At 35.8% G+C, this 21,839-nt stretch overlaps 2 protein-coding genes across 2 annotated transcripts; both read left to right on the forward strand.

The window, feature by feature from the left end:
- The first annotated feature begins 8,300 nt into the window (after positions 1 to 8,300).
- On the forward strand, positions 8,301 to 14,919 carry LOC110877759. The gene is made up of 5 exons (XM_022125954.2): positions 8,301 to 8,866; positions 10,499 to 10,670; positions 10,796 to 10,842; positions 11,245 to 12,755; positions 14,611 to 14,919. Exons 1-4 carry the CDS (start codon positions 8,400 to 8,402, stop codon positions 12,728 to 12,730), a joined length of 2,172 nt encoding a protein of 723 aa, XP_021981646.1. The 5' UTR covers positions 8,301 to 8,399; the 3' UTR covers positions 12,731 to 12,755; positions 14,611 to 14,919.
- Positions 14,920 to 19,981: 5,062 nt separating this feature from the next.
- Positions 19,982 to 21,510, forward strand: LOC110877760. Its single transcript, XM_022125955.2, has 3 exons — positions 19,982 to 20,321; positions 20,691 to 20,760; positions 20,841 to 21,510. The coding sequence occupies exons 1-3, from the start codon at positions 20,069 to 20,071 to the stop codon at positions 21,367 to 21,369; spliced, it is 852 nt and encodes a 283-aa protein (XP_021981647.1). The 5' UTR covers positions 19,982 to 20,068; the 3' UTR covers positions 21,370 to 21,510.
- Positions 21,511 to 21,839: the final 329 nt, after the last annotated feature.

Below are 21,839 nucleotides of genomic sequence, written 5' to 3' on the forward strand. Positions count from 1 at the left end.
AACTGAAAGAGAAAATTGTTGAGTTTGAACCACCAATTGACAGAACAAAACTATTCAAAAATTCAAAATTTGAGATTGGTGAAAGTTCAAACAGGTTTTACAAGAAAAGAGCTAGATTTGACAACCAAAAGTGGGTTGTTAAGAAAACAAGTGATAGTTCTAGCAATGATTCTGATTCTTCAAAATCAGAGGAGCTATCTTCTGGCGATGAATCTGATTCCACAAAGTCAGATGAGCCACAGGTTGTTTCAAAATGTGAAGCTATTTTGAAAGATGATAAATCAGTTCCGACTGTGGATGATGAGAATTTTCCATCACTTCGGGCTGAAAATTATAAGAAGAAAATTGGTAAAGTTGAAATTTCTAACCAATTTTATTCTGATAAACAGGTGTTTGATGTGGAAAAGGTCTTTAACCCCAAGGTAAAACATATCTTTGGTAAGATGATTGACCGAAAAGTCAAAGGGGTTAAAGAGTTTTATGAGAAGAAGAGAGGAGGTAAGAAACCGAGTGATGGTGACTCGGTGACACCCAAGGCTGGTCAGGCTTGGATGGATATTTTCTTTGAATGAAAAACCTGACTTGCCGGAGATCCCAAGTTTGTAATCATGGATCATGAATCGGCATCTTTCTTGAGAAATTTACTACGGTAATGTCATCATACAAGTGGTTAGGAGATTTGATTATGCATACTTGCATATGGTAAATCAAGGACATTAATTTGTACTTGCATTTTCCTACAAGTGGTTGAAAGACAATATGATGAACCACATCCCCGAACCTATTATTGATATACCTACAAGTGGTAAAATCAATTAAACTTATTTTCCGGAAAAACCATTTTGATTGAAACAAACTTAAGTGTTTTGAAATCTAAATGGGAAAATAGTTTGTTGATAGGGGGAGTTCTGATTGTTTATGCCAAGAGAATGGCGAAATGAGGCGATTTGATATCGGTTGTCAAGTTCTTGTACAGTTTATTTTCAAATTTTTTTTAATATGTTTGCATTTTAGGGGGAGTAAAAATTTCAGAAAATCCAAAAACATTAGAAAATTTGAAAAAGCCAAAAACATGATAAAACAAAAATGAGTTTTGTTGTATAAAAGAGGAAATGATAGTACATCAGTGGACTGTCATAACATGCTAAAGAAATGGAAAGTTAAAATGTGATAAACAATCTCACTGTGGGTATGCCAGTAGGTTTTTACACATTTAGTAGATTGTGACAAGATATAAACCTAAATTCAAACTTGCTTACATCGTGGGGAACAACTTCTTGAATATATGGGTAACCCCCGAAATCTTGTTTGAAAGGTCCCTCTTTCTGAGATACTAGGTCTTTATGCTTAGTGATATCTGGGGTATTATCCCGAGACTTCTGCTGAATGGAAATTCTGACCTAGTCCCTGTATAATACTTTCTGCAAATGCTTGGAATATAGCGCTGTCCTCAGCAAATTGATGAAACAATAAAATTGATAGTCATTGCTGTTGAAACAAAAAATCCTCTAAAGGGGACACACCTAAAGTCGAGCCGTCATCTCTCTGCTGAACGGAAGTTCTGACCTGAGCTCTCACGGTTTCGCATCTAACCCCTTACAGATATCATCTAGGTATACTCACCTGTAAGACTGAATATTGAGATCTGGATACGGGAGTATATTCAAGTAGTGGGACACGCGAATAAGTTTAAGTATCTAAGACATTAATATCGTATCTCGGATCAGTTGAATTTTGTGTGAAAATTTAAATGGACCAGTATACTGACAATCTAGGTGAATTGTTTAGAACTTAAAATGAAATGAAGCTTAACGGTGTTGGTGATTTGTCTCAAAAACTGATATGATCCTCTTACACAAACTCACAAAAATAGTGCTTGTAATTTTTTTTCTTTTTTTCCTTTTCTGCGTTTCTTATATTCAAAAATTCCAAAAAGATTTTAGTGTGTTTTAGCACAAATTTTGAAAATCCAAAAAGATTTTCGACAACTGGTATTGGAGAGCTGATTTTCAAAATTCAAGTGCTAAACATGACGACATTTGGTTTGAGAGAGTATGTTTTGAAACATATCTTACAAGTGGTCATCAAGAGATTTAAATATATTTCTCCTGCAAGTGGTTCATCAGAAACTAATTGATAGACCAATTTGTGATAGGATCTACAAGTGGTGTCTGAATGCTTAAATGTTCATCATAAAACTTATGTTTGCGGTAGAGTTTTATGTAGGTTGAATTAGAGCTAGGTTTGTCGATCCTAAGCAAGATTCAAGAGTCAAAATCTGAGAGGGAGTGTATGTTGGTGCTGATGAATTTGAAGAAGTCAACATCCGAGGAATGGAGTTTGTTGAAGATGAAGACAAGAAGATAGAGATTGAAGGATACTTACAGCGTCAAATACTTCAAAGAGAAGTCCAGAGACTGATAAAGACTGAAGATGCAAAGACTCGACACTGAAGACTCCGTCAACATCCGAGGGGGAGTTTGTTGGTGCATCCGTCTGTCGTCTTCGTCTTGTATCGAGTCTTGTATATAGTTGTTTAGATTAGGGCACTAAATGTTGATTTCCCACGAAATGACTAAATGTTGATTTCCCATGAAATGACTAAATGTTGATTTCCCACGAAATGACAAAATGTTGATTTCCCCCGAAATAGACATGACATTTTCGTGGGGAATTAGAAAATTGCACTTTCGTGGGGAATCAGAAAATAGCACTTTCGTGGGGAATCAGAAACACTATAAATAGGCTTGTGGTCATGTCATTTGGTGGGGAATCAGAATATTGTACCGAAGTGCTGCCGGTATTTTTTGTAACCGTAATCTCTGTCAATTCAATATACAAGAAGGTTAAAGTGATATTCAAGCTGTTTTGAGTCTATACGTCTGTTTCCGCCTTTCGTATAGTCTAAGAACTCTTCTGAACGACTCATTTGGGTCACAGATCGATCCTACAGTTAAAACATACACGCTAAAGACTAGAACATGTAACATGTTTTGCTGAATTATGTTGGTCGGTAATAAAGATTACTAAAGTTGAAAACGATACTTCCCATTGTGTATAATTTACACAAGTTAATGTGTATAATTTACACTAGTTATTATTGTGCTACGAACATGGCATACTTAGGTTATTTGTTTCCATGTATAACTTGTTTATTTGTTTTTGAGTTAACATGTATAGCATGATGAATTAAAACGTGCTTTTGAGTTGTTCTTAGAAACTTGTTTTGTAACGTTCTGTATCTTTTTTTATTTTCCATTTTAATGTAATTCTTATCTCATCATTTCTTTGTAATTTCGAGACTTGATCATAATGGAAATAATTTTTTATTGTTTTTGCCAAATTAATTCTTGCATAAAACATAAATACTCATGAATACACATTCCAATTCAAAACCAAGTAACACATCGAGATTCTATTTTCTTTGGAATGCCATTTTTATTATTTATCATGCTTGCATACATTTAAAATACCTAAAAAATGCAAAACAGTGGGTTTTTAGAATAAAATAACAAACAACTCCTTCTAAGACTATGGGGTATGGGGCTTGGATTGGAGCGTGGGTTGGGGGAAAACGCCCAAGCCACCACCCCGGGTGGGCTTGGGTTGGGGCGTGGCCCTTGGGGCTTGGGTTTCAAGCCGGGCGTGGGGCGGTCTTGACAAGCTGACATGGCGGGCTCTCAATGGACAAACCAAACTAGCCGTTGGCCAGACTATGTTAAAAAAATTATTTTTTTACTATAAAACTCACATTTTTCTTCCATTTTTTACCACATTCAACCACATCTTCTATAATCATCTTCAATTCTCCTTCTACAAAACGAAAAAATGCATCCTCATAATCGTGCTTATGACCCGAACAACCCGTATGCATTCTAAGAAAATAATCCTAGCCCACCACCCAATAGTCCAATGCTTCGTCCATTTTTCATACACTCTTCTATGCCCGTTGAAGCGAGTTATGTATCGTATATTGGGAATCGTTTGTATACTAACTTCCCACACACCGAGGATTCGATACCTACCCCGTTTACACAAACGCCCATCAACCTTTCACCAACCTCCATCGACCTTTCACAAACGAAACCGTCCCCGAAACTCAACCACCCAACGATGCTCCTTCCACATCGAAACCCATCAAAAAGAGAAGTCATAAGAAAAAAATCGAGGCGGAGAAAGCACTTGAAACCGTCAAACGAAAACAACAAAAATGGGTCGTTGCTGAAGAACTTGCATTGGCGAGGGTTTGGTGTCAACAATCTCAACATCCAAGTTTAGGTATTCTTAAACTTTGTTTTTATTAATGGTTATTTTTTATATAACTTTGTAATATATTAAATTTTGTTTTTATTAAAATAGGAAATTCTCAACATCGAACCCATTTGTGGGAAGCGGTTAGTAGAGTATTCCATGAAGAATTGGGAAGGGAGGCTTATCGTGAAAACGATAGCTTATCCTCGAAGTGGAGTGAGATTAGCAGCCAACTTACAAAATATAGTGGTTTTTAAATAAAGCAAAGCAAAACCCAAAAAGTGGTGAAACCGAAGCCGACATTGTGACAAATGCATTGCTTGCATTCAAATCAAATGTGGGGGACCGACTTCCGTTTCATGCATTGTTGGGAGATTTGTAAGTTCCATCCAAAGTGGGCGAATATCCCCAGTGGTAGCGAAAGTAACACGTCTTCCAAAAGGTCAAGGGCCTCGTCCCAAGCCCAATCTGATGCACGAGATCAAGAGTTTGAGGACCTTTTGGATGATTCGCCAAGCCTAAACCGGCCTGAGTATGGAAGAGATGCCGCAAAAAGGCGTGCTCAAAAATCAAGATCTGGTACGGCATCGCCTTCAGATGGGAGTTCGGGCTTGCGTAGGGGAATATACAGCGATCAGTTGGATGACATTGCATACAAGTTAGATACATTCAACGTCTTCCAACAACAAAGGGCCGAACAACGAAAGAGCAAAGAAGCTAGAGATGCTGCTAGAGATGCCCTGAAACAAAGACGGGATGATTTGAAATTTCTATCCCAGCCCATTGATCACCTAGAGGGTGACGAGTTGCAACTAGTCTTGGAGATGAGAGAAGAGATAAAAAACAAATAAAAACGTTAGAATTTTTTTTTATGTAATTTTCTTTATTTAAAAATATTAAAAAAATTAAATTTGTTGTTTTTAAAAATATTCAAATAGCCTAGCGGGCCAGCCCAGCGAAGCCCACCAAACCCACGCCCCACCATACCGTGTTGAATGTGGGCCAGCCCATGTCTGCCCCCCAAGTCACGTGTCAACTCATGCCCCAACCCAAGCCCAACCCAAGCCCCACCATACCCCACGGTCTAACACCTAACAAATTCTTTTAATGCCTCAACCAACTCCTTCTAACCACCAACCAACTCTTTTAATGCCCAACTAACTCCTTTAATGCCCCAAACCCTACTCTTACTTATAAATACTAACCCCTAACACCTCCTAAATACTTTCACCACTTCAAAACCTCTTTCAAACACTCTTAAATCTTTCATTTCTTCAACTTTGAGCAGAAACTCAAAGATCAAGACAATGAGTTTTGGCTTTCTTCTTGCACTTTTCTTCTTGTTTTTTTATTCCCCATACTTGGAAAACCTATAGGAGTATCACCACTTGTTTACCAAGGTAAACCACAATTTTTGAGGTCCAAGTTGGGATTATTCTTAAACTTTATACATATGTTTTTCTTTGCCTTGTTTTTGAAACATTATCACACCAAACCAAGTCACCAACAATTTTCCATGTTGAAGAACTTGTGTTAAGGTTATAGTCTAGAAACTTTGAGGTTCATATGCCTCCATATTATATCTTTTAAGTCTTTAAGTAACCCACAAACAATTATGTGAGTGACACCAACCAAGTCTCCAAACAAGCAATGTTGAAAGACTTGTGTTAAGGTACAAATGGTGATGCTGAGAACCTTGGTTCTACAACTAAACTTCCATCATCCCTCACTTGGTTACTTAGCAAAATAACTAGTTTTAGTTATGCATTTCTTTCATGTACTCATGACCATCAGAATCATCAACTATGTTGGTGATTTTTTGCAATGGTGAAACTCTTAAGGTTTGTGGATTACCCAACCTCAAATGCTTAACTATATAAGTAATAATCTATACATATAATACTATCTCCAAAACCAAGCCATAATATCAACCAACCTATGGTTGAATGTTATGTGTTAAGGTGGAAATATCCTACTCCTAGACTCCTTATTTTGGGCTTCTAATGGGTGATTAACACTCATGAAAAACATACACTAATAATAGTGTCCAAATAAGTGTCTAGGCGGGATATGCATTTTCATACTCGTAAATTCCTTTGACTTTCCCATCTTCAAATCCTTATACTCATACACTTTTGTTTACCATTTTAGGGTGACTTTGGCGTTCCATCCCTCAAACTCGCTCGCTCGCATTTTGTGGAATTTTCTTCGCAAAAACGTAAATTCATACTAGACCCTTTTCCGCTTTCAACACTATTTGGGTTGCAACATGGATCTATACTAAACACATAAACACACACACACAAGCAAACTTATTCAAACACTCAATCCTTAAACATATTTATATGTTATGCTAATTGTAAACACATGCTAGATTATTCTTACGCTTAGCTATCTATCATTAACCTTGCAAGCCTCCCTTAACATGTATAGCGCTAGGGTTAGCACACCACCCCGTTTTGTTATTCTTTACGATCTTATTTGCTTAGGTGATAAGGTTATGCTAGTGCCAAACTTTGGATTGATTTTTAGCTATTACATGCTAGTATGATACATAATTTAGTATGATATAAGCATGTGGATTTGAGATTTCGTTCTTACTTATGCTATGTAACCAAACTAATATGCTCACCGACATATTTTTGTGTTGACGGATATTTATACATGTTGCAGGAAACATATGAAATGCTATCACAAGAAAACTATTTAGGATAGATTTAGATACTCATCTAATTTATTTATGCATAATGACGTTTTAGTCATGAAATTTCCAATTGTTGTATTTCCTTTTTGAACAACGTAATGTTTGATTTGATTATATGAAATAAAATTTTGAGTCTTAATATATTATCGCAAATTTAGTACTATGATGTCTTTGAACAATCTATTACGTCTCGCGTCGATGTTTCCACCATCGGTTGGGGTGTGACGTGTTTAGTTACATAGGTTAACCCTTGAACCAATTTACAATTAAAATAAAAGATATTTAGTAAGGTAAAAATGTCAAACCGTTTATGACCCATTTACAATTTTATTACAACATGTCAACTCATTTAACATATTTAGATAAATAGGTTACACTAGTCGTCTTTAGGTTACTCACATTTAAGTTTGTCATTAGCGATATATGTAACACAAACAACTATATGATTCATCTTCGGACCTTGGACATGGCTGCATGGAAGTTTTTAGTTCCTTATATGAAAACTCTCTTATTCAATGTATCCCATTTAGCAACTCCGTTCGTTATGAGTTGGAATAGTTGGGTTCCTAAGAAGATTAACATCTTCGTGTGGAAGGCGAAGATGGACCAGTTACCAACTCTATTGGCCCGAGCAAGAGAAACATTCAAGTGATATCGGTAGCTTGTATATTATGTGGTGATTTGTGAGGAGACCTTTGAGCATATTCTTACGTCTTGTCATTTTGCCGCTTTGTTTTGGCAAAGTGTAGCATTCCTCCAGTTTTTTGTTTTTGCAGTTTGTGATTTGATTATGTTACACAAATATTTTTAAACTGGATGGTTAGGAAATGAAAATGCTTCAAGGAATTATATTCACGGCCTCTTGGTGCATTTGAAAGACAAATAACAAAAGTATATTCTCTAATAAACCGACTCTTATCTCTAAAACCGTGGAAGACATCCAATCTCTTGGGGTATCTTTAGATCAAGGATAGATATCCGTTTAAAAGTCTAGTTTGGAATGACTGGTGTAAATTCATCTTGTAGCTTGTTGTTCATTTGCTTCTAGCGTCTTACTAGTTGCGTTTTAACGCAATTCACCATTCCAAAAAATCCAACGACAAATCCATTACGACACATTTACAATCAGCCAACCTATTTACCCCATTTAATTAAACTAATTACATGTACCGTGTTAAGGTTATTGTCAATATCTTTAACACAAATAAATATACAGTTACACAAGCGCTTACCAAGTCAAGTCGCCAACCCGACACGATAACGTAATACAATAAAATGAACTTAAACAAGGACTTATTTTGCAACTAAGACAAACTTTAGGCTCTAAATCGCCTCACCCATCAAACATCTCCACAACAAAAAAAGGGTTTTAGATTTTGGGGTTTTTACATCTCCCCTCCGCCTCTCTCCACCCCCACACCATTGTTGCTCAATCTTGTTCACCATGGTTCTATCAAACAAGAAGCTAAAGCAAAAGCTAAGATCCGTACTAGCCGAATCATTAACCCAATCACAGTCACAACCAAACCAACCCAATCAAACCGACTCAAACACCCACCAGTCATTCAAATCGCTCTTGAACTCAGTGACCCAGAAGCCCAAATTATCCAAAAGAGAGATTAAAAGAGTCAAAAACCCATCTTTGAAAGAAACCCCAGATCAAGAAAATGATGGCGAAAAGAAAGAAAGTGATGGTGGGTTGAAGAAGAACAATAAGAGGAAGAGGGAGAAAGTGGTAGGAGACAAGGGGGTAAGTGAGAAGAAGGTGGTGAAGAAAAAGAAGAAAAAAATTAAGAAAAAGAAGGTGGTGAAGAAGGATGATGAAGTTTTGAAGAAAGAAAATGGAGGAAGTGAAGAACAAGATGTAACAGAAGAAGTTCAAGTTCAAGTTGAGACTCAGACTCATACAAGGTATGATTTTATATGTTTTTAGATAGATACCCATTTTGTATTTGTTGTTTTGTTTGTAGTTTGCATTAAATTATCTGCAGATTGTTTTATTTTTGATTAAGTTTATGTAAATGTTTGATTTTGTATGCTAAACTAGTACACTGATAGAGTAGGAAACCAGAGAGAATTTGGAGGTTTTATTGGACTAACTTTATCATTTTTTCTTCATAACTTTTTCTGCAAATTAAACTAGCCTTATATAGGCTATATAAACCAAAAGGAATTGACTAGCACACTATGCAGTTAATGTGGTAAAATATCAGATATCGGTCAAGGACTGATATTTGAGATATAGGTTATCTTGGTGAGATATCCAGGATATCGGTAATTTTAATATAATGCAGAATTTATATATATAGCAATTTAATACTAATAATTCAGTGATATATCGGTTTTGTCGGTCAAATATCGTTGATATATCGGTCAATATCGCTGATATCATCGGTACCGATATTTTACTAGGGGATCGATATATTACCGATATTAACTGCATAGCTAGCACATGAAGTAAAACCTACTAAACTAAACATGGTTGACCCACTGCTAAGAGACTAACGCAACTGACTCACTGCTCATGAGACCATTATGTAAAGTAAGCAAACAATGAAAGAGAAATTAATAACAGCAAACTAACAACTATATAGGATAATAGGAGTGTTCTTCATGTGCGGTGTGTGCATGGCTTCCGGCACGCATCATAAATATCTTTTGGTGTAATTAAAATAGATTACTACAACAAATGGAGGTTCATTTGGGAACTCAAAAAAAAAAAGCGGGGAATATATTTAAGATCTAGAGTTTAACTATAGGGTTTAAGGTTTACCTTAAGGGATTACCTTTTAGGGTTTATAGTTTAACTTTAGGGTTTAACTTAAGGGTTCGACGAGCCAGTTCCAACTTCGAACATCACTTGAATGAGTTCAATTGGAGTTTGTTTGAGTTGGTTCCCCAATGAACCCACCACTCCTACTGCAACATCAAACTTTAGGCCTCTATACATACTTATATAAAACATAGATAGAAGTTATTTAGTTGTGAGCTATTTCATATGGTGGGAGGTTTAAAACAATCAAGTCGAAAAGGCGATGAAACGATGGACATGAGCTCTAATTTGTTATGTGTATTTGGCCTTGAAGGGTGAGTTAACTTTTGACTAAACAGATTAGATATTGTTGATTTCGATCATTCAACTATTCCATTTGTTATAAAGTTGGTTTTAAAAAGCGTGAGAGGCGTGCCCAGGCGCTTCTGATTGCTTGAGGTGATGGATGTACAAGAGGCGCATAGAGGCACGCCTCTTGTCAGTTGTACATGGGTGGATTTTGTGCACAAGGAGGTTGTACGTATAATGTTATACCAAATCTTATATAGGGTCGTACGTATCTAAATTTTGGGTACGTGATGATAGGAATCTATAAATACCTTGCGTCACAGGTACGTGATGCTGTGCCTTGGCTTCGGGGACCCTATCGTTTGATGTGCTTTGTGCTTTTTAAAACAAGACTATAAAGCAATTAAATCTCAACAATTCTATTGGTGATGGGTGTTTTATAAAATAGTTGATTAATTTTTTATGCTAATTGTTTGATTCAGTAAAGAAGATGAGAGTATTTGTACAAAGATTTATGTTGGAGGCATTCCATACTATTCAACTGTGGATGATATTCAAAGTTTCTTTGAAGGATGTGGAAGCATTACTGATATAGATTGTCTAAAGTTTCCGGAGACCGGAAAGTTTAATGGAATTGCCATGATAAGTTTTCGGGTAGGATAAAGAGGTGCACTAATTGTCACAAATTTATTATGCTTAATTTTGTACATTTTGTTGCATTAAGTTATTATTTGTATGATATAACGTCAAGCCACACTCTTTATTTTTTTTTATCACAGACTGAAGCTGCAGCAAAGAGAGCACTAGCGCTTGATGGGTCGGATATGTGAGTGACTCAACTATGTCTTAAGATAATGATTGTTACAGAAACAGATGGCAAAATGGGCAGGCCCGATATCATGGTCAAAAGGGGTTTGGGTCAAATGCATACTTTTTTTGGTGCCGTTCAAGTTGACCCAAAAATTTGTGTTATTTCAGTAATAATTAAGTTCGCTAAATAAGAAACTCAGGAGCTTTTTGTTGATTAAAACTACGCTTTGGGTGACTATAATTTCATTTGACCCGTTTGCTTGTTTTCTTTTTCGGCTATATTTTTGTTTTTCATTTTACCCATGTGGAAGCGACCTGAACCGACCATTCCTAACTCATAAGTGAATGGAGTAGCGGTTTCTACCTGTGGTTACAAGTAATTTAATAATGTGATCAAGAACTTTATCTCTTGTTGCAGGGGTGGACTGTCTCTCAAGATTCAACCGTACAAAGCAACCCGAGAGAAAAAAGTTTCCGACTTTGCCCCTGCAATGTTAAAGGGCTACAACAGAATCTATGTAGGAAATTTATCATGGGATATGACTGAAGACGAATTGAAGAAGTTTTTCTCAGATTGCACCATATCTTCTGTTCGACTTGGCAAGGACAAAGAAACCGGAGAATTCAAAGGTTTCGCTCACGTGGATTTTGCCGATAGTTTGTCATTAACAATGGCGTTAAAACTAGATCAAAAGCCTCTTTTTGGGAGACCCGTAAGAGTTAGATGTGCGGTCCCACCAAAATCCGCAAACCCTGGTGCGAAAGTGGACCCCACTATCAGTAAAAATGAGGGAAATGTTAATGATGACGTGGCAAGAACAGCAAAGAGGCAAACATGTTATGATTGTGGTGAAAAGGGTCATCTTTCTTCGTCATGCCCGAACAAAAAGGCTGCTGACGTGGCGCATACAAGTAACATAACTAATGATGTGGCATTTGATGACGTGGAGGGTGATAACGTTGGTGACGGTAAGCTGAAGAGGAGGACGTGCTATGAGTGTGGTGAAAAGGGTCATCTTTCTTCGTCATGCCCAAACAAAAAGGCTACTGATGTGGCGCACACAGATAACGGAACAGATGATGTGGCGTTTGACAAATATGAGGAGGTTGATAACGTTGATGGTAAGCTCAAGAGGAGGACATGCTACGAGTGCGGTGAAAAGGGGCATCTTTCTTCATCATGTCCGAAAAAACAAGCTGCTGATGTGGCAAACACGCGCCGTGAAACTTTTGCACCTGTGGCGGTCAAAGATAGTGAAGAGGTTGACTATAACATGGTCAGTTCTGTTAGCGATGGTAAGTTAAGGAGGAGAACATGCTATGAATGCGGTGAAAGAGGTCATCTATCATCGGCATGCCCGAAGAAACAAGCTGCTGATGTGGCGAATTCGATAAAGGAGGCTAATGACATGGAAGTTGAGAAAGGTGACGTGGCAGTTGTTGGTAAGGAAGTGAGTGATAATGCGGCGAGTTCTGTTAGTGAAGGTAAGCTAAGGAGGAGAACATGCTATGAATGTGGCGAAAGGGGTCATCTATCATCGTTATGCCCTAAGAAACAAGCTGCTGAGGTGGCATATTCAGTAAAGGAAGCTAATGACATGGAAGTTGAGAAAGCTGATGTGGCAGTTGTTGGTAAGGAAGTGAGTGATAATGCGGTGAGCTCGATTAGCGAAGGTAAGCTAAGAAGGAGAACATGCTACGAATGTGGTGAAAGGGGTCATCTATCATCGTTATGCCCAAAGAAACAGGCTGCTGACGTGGCGAATCCAGTAAAAGAAGCTAATGACATGGTAGTTGAGGAAGTTAAAACTACGGCGGTTGTTAGCGATGGCAAGCTAAAGAGGAGGAATTGCTACGAGTGCGGTTTAAAGGGTCATGTTTCTTCGATGTGTCCCAACAAATAAAAAAGTGGTTTTACGGCTTAATCAAGTAAGTTGAAAGTTCCTTTTTATTCCATATATGATCATTGTTGAAACAAGTTACTTTAGTTAAGTTTACCTTTTTGTCCTTTCTAAACGATGTATACTTTTTTATCTCCATTTTAGATAACTTATTTGGGTAAAAGATCAAATACAAATAAAGTTAACGTACAAAACGTACGAACCAAAGGAAAAGACAAAAAAAGGCGATAACTATCAAAGTTACTCTACAAATGATCCTGTAGAGTAATTTTGATCTTTTGTAGAGTAATTTTGTAAAATGTTCTTGTAGAGTAATTTTGTTCTTGTAGGGTAATTATCAAAATTACTCTACAAGTGTATCAAAATTACTCTGCATCAAAATTACTTTACAAGTGAATCAAAATTACCCTGCAAGTTTATCAAACAACATACAATTCAAAATTACTCTACAAATGATCCTGTAGAGTAATTTTGTAAAATGATCCTGTAGAGTAATTCTGATCTTGTAGAGTAATTTTGTAAAATGATCCTATAGAGTAATTTTGTTAGCATTTAGTTATGGGGTTCAGCTTTACGGTTTAGTTTTTAGCTTTTAGTTTGGGGGTGTGTGTGTGGGGGGGGGGGTTAGGTTTTTTGCTGAAGTATAGTTTTTTTTATCAGAATTACTCTACAAGACCAAAATTACTCTACATGAACATTTTACAAAGTTACTCTACAAAAGATCAAAATTACTCTACAGTATCATTTGTAGAGTAATTTTGATAATTACCCTACAAGCAGATAATTACAAAAATGCCACCGCGTGCTTTTGTCTTTTTCATGCAATTCGTACGTTTAGCACGTTAACTTTATTTGTACAGTAACTTTCCCCAACTTACTTTAGGCAGTCTGACATTATGACAATATTTATATGAGATCCGGATATTTAGTATAATTTTTATTTTTGGATCTATCAACTATTACCCTGATTGTTTTAAGCTACATTTACTTGTTTGTTCATTGCCATGATTAGAATCTATGCATCGTTATATGGTTGCATTTGGTCTACAATATCTCCTAGTATTTAGTAGGCTTTATAAATCAAAAGTTACATTGTTCTACTTGATCGAGACTAGTAGATTATAAACTTAATAAGTGTTGAACTCAGTGTTCCCCTCACCATCATGTTGGTATTCATTACACGATTCTTAGTGTTCGTTTCATGTACAGCCTTAACGTGAGCTTGAAAGTAAAGTTATTTAGTGATCACGTTTCTTGATTGGTTGCGGTTATTTTGGTTTTACGTTCATTGCAAGTTAAGAGGCTAGTTTTATGCCAAAATGCCAAAGTCAGTTGTTTTGTTAGACAATATGGATTTCTATATTATCAATATATATAGCGGCACGTTCAACACATAACCAATTTAAAGTAGAGCGCCATAAGATGTAGTGGGAGGGAGAGAGATGTAGTTATTATGCAGTTACAACTTACATAACCGTCTTGTGTATCATAGTTAAAGCAACAGGTACATGTTTTATGTGGTTCTCACAATATCAACTTAAATTAGTTTTTTTTTCACCAAGATAATCACAACTTTTATATTAATAATATATAAAACTTGCCAATTAGTTTTGTATTGAACATCTTTCTCTCTATATCTACATGTATATACATCAAGTTTTTGTTAAAATATCCTGTTCACCCATCATCATCATTACAAATGAGCTAGTTGGAAATTTGGAATATTTTTGGGCCCCAATATGTTGTAATAGAATAACCTAATAATTTGCTTTGATTATGTGTTTATATGCAATGACAAACTTTAGCATTTTTCACGGAATGGTTAATACTATATAATATGTATGTAGACAACTATGCTAACTTTGACCCATGGATTTTTTCAGGTTTTGTCACGACGTGAACCCTGGACCACGACATGGTCACCATTTTTTTTCGATACATACCCAAGGTGGTTAGTTATCTTGACCCGATCCTGCACAGACTGAAACAAAGGTTCGTTTGCAAAACTTGACTTGCACCGATGTTTAGTAGCGGCTAACGTTTGCATGCTACATTTTTCGAAAACTAAGATAACGGAATACATGTTTTTTTGCTAGTCATCATGTTATTTTATTGTATAATTGGATTCATAAAATTTGTTTTGACAATGTAGTTGGTTTTATGAGGGACATAGACATTTTATGCTTCCTGTCCTTATCCTTATCAGTTATCATTATTTGTTTGACCAAAGTCAAATGAAGATCATATGATGATGGCTGAATCTGGTGATTCAAATGTTTCTGATTGCTATATACTTTGTCATGTTACAAAATCAAAATCAGGTTTTGTGTCGGATTTATCGAAGGTCCGGATCCAATTCGATACCTAATATGTACCACAAAGATATTGTAACATAACTTTTAAAGGGTGGTGCAGTGGTAAGCATGTGATTCCCTCTAGGAGAGGTCTCAGGTTCGAATCTTGTTTTCGTTGGTTTTCCACCATAACCTCTTGAAGCCTACATGTGCAGTGCAAGCAGGGGCGTAGCCAAATTTTTTTTCCTACGGGTTCGGAAAATTTCCATGGTTCGATTTAAAGTATTCTACGGGTTCGATGGCGAAATTTCTACAAGTGTGATGTTAAAATACACCTATATATAACACTAAAAAACGTTTAGTACAGGTTGGCCGAACTCGTACCCTTCTATATAGCTACGCCCCTGAGTGCAAGCTGTTGTTCACATGATCTCATTGGTTAACAGGGTATTGACGACGTCTTGTGAGTTTACCTGTAACAGGTTCTCATCGTTAAAAAAGTTAACATGGCAAATTGATTCTAACCATGATTTGAAGTTGATTATATCATTTTGGAATAAATTTGTTAAACATGGATTAATATTAAAGTTAAATAAACTTGTTAAACATGGATTAATATCAAAGTTAGGATGAGAGTTGGCTACAAAGTCCATTTTTCCTACAAAGTATACAAAGTCATAAAACACCATAATTTCAGCCATAAAACACACTCAAAACCCACAAATAACAAAGTGAAGATTACTAAAACGCAATATTTGTGGGTTTTATGTTGTGTTTTGGATGATAAGGCTTTGACTTTCGAATGACTAACATTAGCGTGTTTTATGTTATCATGTTGTGTTTTATATTCATAGTTCTACAATGGTGTGTTTGAAGTTTTTATGGACTGTTAAGGTTTGGATATTGTGTTTTAGTGATCTTCACTCTGTTATTTGTGGGTTTTGATTGTGTTTTATGGCTGAAATTGTGGTGTTTTATAACTTTGTACACTTTGTAGGAAAAATGGACTTTGTAGCCGAACCTCAGTTAATAGCAAATGTGGTTGTTAGGTACTTGTATTTGATCAATTCATTGATGTTGACTCTTTTAGAGTCCAAACTTGCAATTTAGGAATGACAATATTATCCTGAAATTGGAAGCATTACATAAATGTAATATAGCTACAAAAATGAGGTTCACGGGGGGCAACTTGGGAAATGAGATTATTTGTAATATAGTGAACTCCGGTATTTGAGCCATATGATAAATTTAAATTTACTTGCATAAATACAACAAAGAAATCATAACCCTTTTGATATAATTATGGAAATATGTTGGCCCTTTGTCCTTCTAATTTTGGACACCTTCCCATCATAACGGGACAAATGAATATTATGATTTTCTAATATATATTTTATACTATTTGTATTTCTTGATTAAAAAAAGGACATGGGTGTTTTTGGGAATTGATATTCATGCACTTTCTAGACTTATTGATGTAGAATCCAAAGTATATTGTACTTCTTTATGTTAATCTTATTTTTGTATTGTTTCGGGCTTGAAAAAAAGGTAAATTTGATTTTCTAACATTAAATGTATTATTATAAACTCAAGATTAAAGAGCCAAATTAGTGAACTAAGTATACAAATATTTTGATTAGTAATACGTTTAACAAACAAAAAACTATGGTTTCGAAAACTGAGTATCTTTACTTGAAGTGTAAGGCTAGTTATACTTAGTTTTATTGGTTAGCTAGGTGCTGATGGGTTTTGACAGTTTTACAAATCTACTCTTAACAAGAATGTTTTCCAATATCTTATGGTTGTTTTTAGCCAAATGTGTTACATCTTACATGATATAAAGCTTTTAACGAGCCTAAACTATAAAGCACTGTGTAGTTAGGTGGTAAGGTGTATTCTCTCTATCAATATAAATGAGGTGGAGACTTCAAATCCTACAAAATGTATGTATATGAGTATTTAGAAGTAGATTAGTTTGCCGTTACATAAAAAGCTTTGCAAAAAAAGAAGTGATATTTGAGGACCAATGCAAGTAGGGGTGCAAACGAGCCGAGCGGCTCGCGAGCTACTCGAGATCGGCTCGAGAAAAAGCTCGAAACGAGCCGAGCCTTATCGAGCCCGAGCCGAGCTTGAGCCTCAAAACAAAGCTCGTTTGTTTATCGAGCCCGAGCTCGAGCCTCACATGTGAAGCTCGTTAGGCTCATCGAGCCTTATCGAGCCTTAGTGTAAACGAGCCGAGTCGAGCCGAGCTTATTTAAACTTGTTTACAAGCCGACCTCGAACCTAAAAATAAGCTTATTTAGTAAACGAGCCCGAGCCCAAGCTTTACTTATCGAACTCGCAAGCCTAAAAAGTCTATTATTTATATTATTTTTATTTAATATACTAATTAATAGATAATAAACGAGCCGAGCCCGAGCCGAGCTCGAGCTTGATAAAATACAAACTAACCGAGCTCGAGCTTTGAAAACAAAGCTCGAATCGAGCCGAGCTCGAGCCCGAGCTCTCATAAGTTAATCGAGCTCGAGCTCGAGCCTGGCCGAGCTCGGGCTCGGCTCGGCTCGTTTGCACCCCTAAATGCAAGTTATCTTTTTTCTTCTTGTATTAACAACCAATGCAAGTTATCTAATAACCTCCTTTTGTATTTGGATATCACAACTTGCTTTTATAAATTCAATATAAACCTCCTTTTGTATTTGGATATCACAACTTGCTTTTATAAATTCAATATAAGGTGGTGACATTTTACAGGAGTGTTAAAAGTCGTTGGATTAGCAGAACCCAAACCCGAAAGTTATGTCATACGGACAAGATACACACATTCACAGATGTGAACACAACCTATTTAATTTGATTTTCTAATAATTTTTAATATTGTGAAGTTACAAATTTACAAAAAAATGTCCATAACACAATAAGTCTAGACTATTAGTAGAATCTATGCTTTTTTTTTTTTTTTATCTTTTGTCATAGAATACTCGATCATATTAAGTTATGACAAACGATAATATTAAAAAAGATAGAAAACTAAACAGGTCAATTCGTCAATCCAATAGGTCTACCCGAATACAACCTGCTTAGCTATACATGTTCGCATAGATTCCATCCAAATTAATTATATTAAACCCAAACTCATAAATTTCCTGTTTAGAAATTCACGTTACTTCTGAAGTTGTGAAAACAAAACTTATTAATGGTTTGGATTGGCTCCCTTTCATATTTGCTTTTCATATAGCGAGATAAAAGAATGTTCCCGATGTTAAGAATCAAGGTTTAGCCTAAAATTCGGACTGTAAACACAAACTACATATGCACGTATGTACATAGACATCTTTGTCCAACATTTCAAATGTAACTCAACAAGGACAAGGTGAACATATAAATAGGGTTGTAAACAAACCTAACGTCTAGTGACCTTCTCATAGAGCTTTCGGTATTCGTTTAAGTTTGTTTGTTTAATAATTGAACAATTATGAACAATATTCTTTTCCGTATAATTAAACTAACGAACTGACTAACTGAGCACATGTCTCTTTTCGTACAATTTCGTTTGTGAGCATTCATTTTACATATCTATTTACATACATGTTTAGTTAAATAAAGTATCAGATTTTATAATTAATAATATCTTGATATAAATAAATAATATATGAGCTGGATGAGCTAAAGTGAATTATGGAAAAGGTTTCGCTTAAAGAACTTAAAAGCTTGTATTTTTCTGAAAATCATTTTGACAGTTGATTTAGTTTTTGAATAAATAAATTATCTAATGATGTTATTTAGACCATATTTTCAAATATAGGCCTAGGTTTTAAAATGTTAGATTTATGTTTTAAAATTATTTTTACTGATATAAAATATTAACGAACTAACATAAACAAATACAAATAAATTTATCTTCTTAACAAATGAAGAAAATTCAACTCATTTACATCACTACTTATAATAAAAACTAAAATCACCAATATCATACAACTATTGTTAATATAAAGAAAAATCATTTTTTTAGAGAGTTCCTTAAAAAATGATCCATATTGAAAAGGACCCAAAAAATATTACCCCCTAACGTACCTCTAAAAAATACATTAAACATATTAATAATTTAAACTTTGACTCGTAGCTTAATAATAAATTATTTTGACAACTTAATTAGTAACATTCTTAACTTTTACTTTCGTTATCACGCACAATCCACTCATATAATCATCATAGATTCACACCTAATTTCGCTTACATGGTTGGTTATGAGCTATATGATGAAACATATGTTTTTAATTATCGAAATGGAGAGGAAAGCAAGTCTAAATCTATGATAATCATGGAATTGGAAGTGCCCCTAACATAAAAATTAAAAGTGTCACCTAGTTAAATTGTGAGCATAAATCGTCATCGACTTATAAATTATACTTTAGATTCTTAAAATAATCCAAATTTTCTAATCTGAACAGTAGAAATGCTTGATTCAAGCAACAATCTAATAAAAATAATTAATAATTAATTATTAATACAAAAAGTAATATAATAAAGAGTTAAATGCGATTTTAGTCCATGTGGTTTGGGCCATTTTGTCAGTTTAGTCCAAAGGTTTCATTTTTCGTCTGTATGTCCAAAAAGTTTTCACCGTTGCTATTTTAGTACACTGGGTGGGTTAATTTCATCCATTTTTTCTGTTAACGAGAAGGGCAATTCGGTTATTTTATATGAAATTCTGTTAATTAGAAGGGCAATTCAACCATATAAAATTATCGAATTATCCTTCTCATTAACCGAAATAATGGATGAAGTTAACCCAATGAACTAAATAACATCGATGAAACATTTTTAGACCCATTTGCGAAAAATTAAATCTTTAGACTAAACTAGTAAAATGACCGAAACCAATGACTAAAATTACATTTAAATTTAAATATGTAATAAAAGTATAGAAGTGGTGTGCAATCTTTTGTGTAGAAACAGTAGAATGTTTCTCTCTTCCCCATAAATAAACTAACTGAATGTACCCGCCATTCACTTTCACTTTCTCCAACTCTCCCTCTCACTCACTCACATGGCCACCGATCAGACTTTCATCTCCAGAAGGCCCAAGAAGAATCGCAATCGAACCACTACTACTGGAAACATCATGCTCAATGCTCCTCCTGATTCAACCCCTAACTTCATCACACCTAAAACGTCTCCGGCTGCCGTCATCGCACCCAGAAAAGTTCCAGTTCTCTATTATCTCACTCGAAACGGTCACATTGAGCATCCGCATCTTATCGATGTTCCTCTCTCTTCTCTTGACGGTCTATTCCTTAGAGGTAACCCCGTTCGTTGTGTTCATAAATGAAAGAAAATAACAGAAACATTAGTCTAAAAGTTTCATTTTTCCCTTGTGGGTTCAAAAACGGTTCACAACAAGAAGTCGAGAAGGGTAATTCGATCATTTTATATGGTCGAATTGCCGATTCTAGTTAACAAATTACATATAAAATGACTGAATTGCCCTTCTCGTTAACAGAAAAAATGGATAAAATTAACGCAGTATACTAAAATGGCAATGGTGAAACCTTTTTGGACACACACATGTGAAAAATGAAACCTTTGAACTAAACTGACAAAATAGCCCAAACCAACTGCATTAAAATGACATTTAACTCTAATTAAATTTATACTCTTTTTGTTCATAGATGTTATGAATACCTTGAATTATCACAGAGGAAAAGGAATGGCAAACATGTATTCATGGTCATTCAAACGGTACACAACATCAAAAAACTTATTTCAAATCGACTTAATTTTTGTTAATTCACAATTTAAATATCAAATTTCATGATCAGGAGCTACAAAAACGGATACGTATGGCATGATCTATCAGAAGACGACTTAATCGACGTAACAAACGGTCATGATTACGTCCTCAAAGGATCAGAGCTTCTTCAAGTTCAACCACCGGATGAATCAAACCACACCGTAGACGATAGCAGCGCTGCACCGGTGGCTATTATTAGAAGACGGAATCAATCATGGAGCTCGTTTGATAATCCACAAGAATACATGGTTGTGAAATGCGAATCAAGCAGAGAACTGGCTGCGAATTTTGCGGCTGATGCAGCGACACAGACTGAGGAGCAACGGAGGCGGCGGAGTGTTGATGGAGGTATGAAGGAGCAGGTGGTGATGCCGGTGGGGACGGAAGAGATTCCGTCTCCACCGCCTTCGAATTCGAGCTCGGAGGAAGTGAATGGAGCAAGATATGTTGATCGGACGGTGGAGGATCAACATGGTAGGATGAAGGCTTCACAGGTGCTGATGCAGCTGATTACTTGTGGGGCCCCATCTTCTAGGTTAAAGATGCAAACAGGGTAATTGTGAAAGGAGGATCAAGGGTGCATGGTAAGTGAAAAGCACCGGATCAGTAATAAACTTGAGTATTTTGTACATCCTGTATCTGTTATATGTGATAATATGTATTTTGTGTTTTTTTATGTATTTAAAAATTAAAGTTAACATGTCATGTAGTTTATTAAAACATGTCTCTTTTTTTAACGGCCAACTAAATCACTGGATAAGCATTTTTGTAATGTCCTCAATCGAGCAAATGCATCCCCTCCTCCATAACGGTTAGAGTTGGATGCATACCCGAGCCACCAAGCATCAGTTCTGGGGAAAACCCGTCCGCCCGAAGGCTCAGTGCGGTTAAACCCGGTTCAGCTCGGTTTCGAACTGGCAACCTCCAAAGAGGGGTCTAGTTCTAAACTTCATTGCCACCACCAATGTCCTTCAAAGTGATGCTAGTGGAAGCTGAACTTGGGACCTCAAGGAGTAAAACCAAATGA

The sequence above is a fragment of the Helianthus annuus genome, chromosome 9, assembly GCF_002127325.2.
Source record: "Helianthus annuus cultivar XRQ/B chromosome 9, HanXRQr2.0-SUNRISE, whole genome shotgun sequence".
In the NCBI taxonomy this organism is placed as follows: domain Eukaryota; kingdom Viridiplantae; phylum Streptophyta; class Magnoliopsida; order Asterales; family Asteraceae; genus Helianthus; species Helianthus annuus.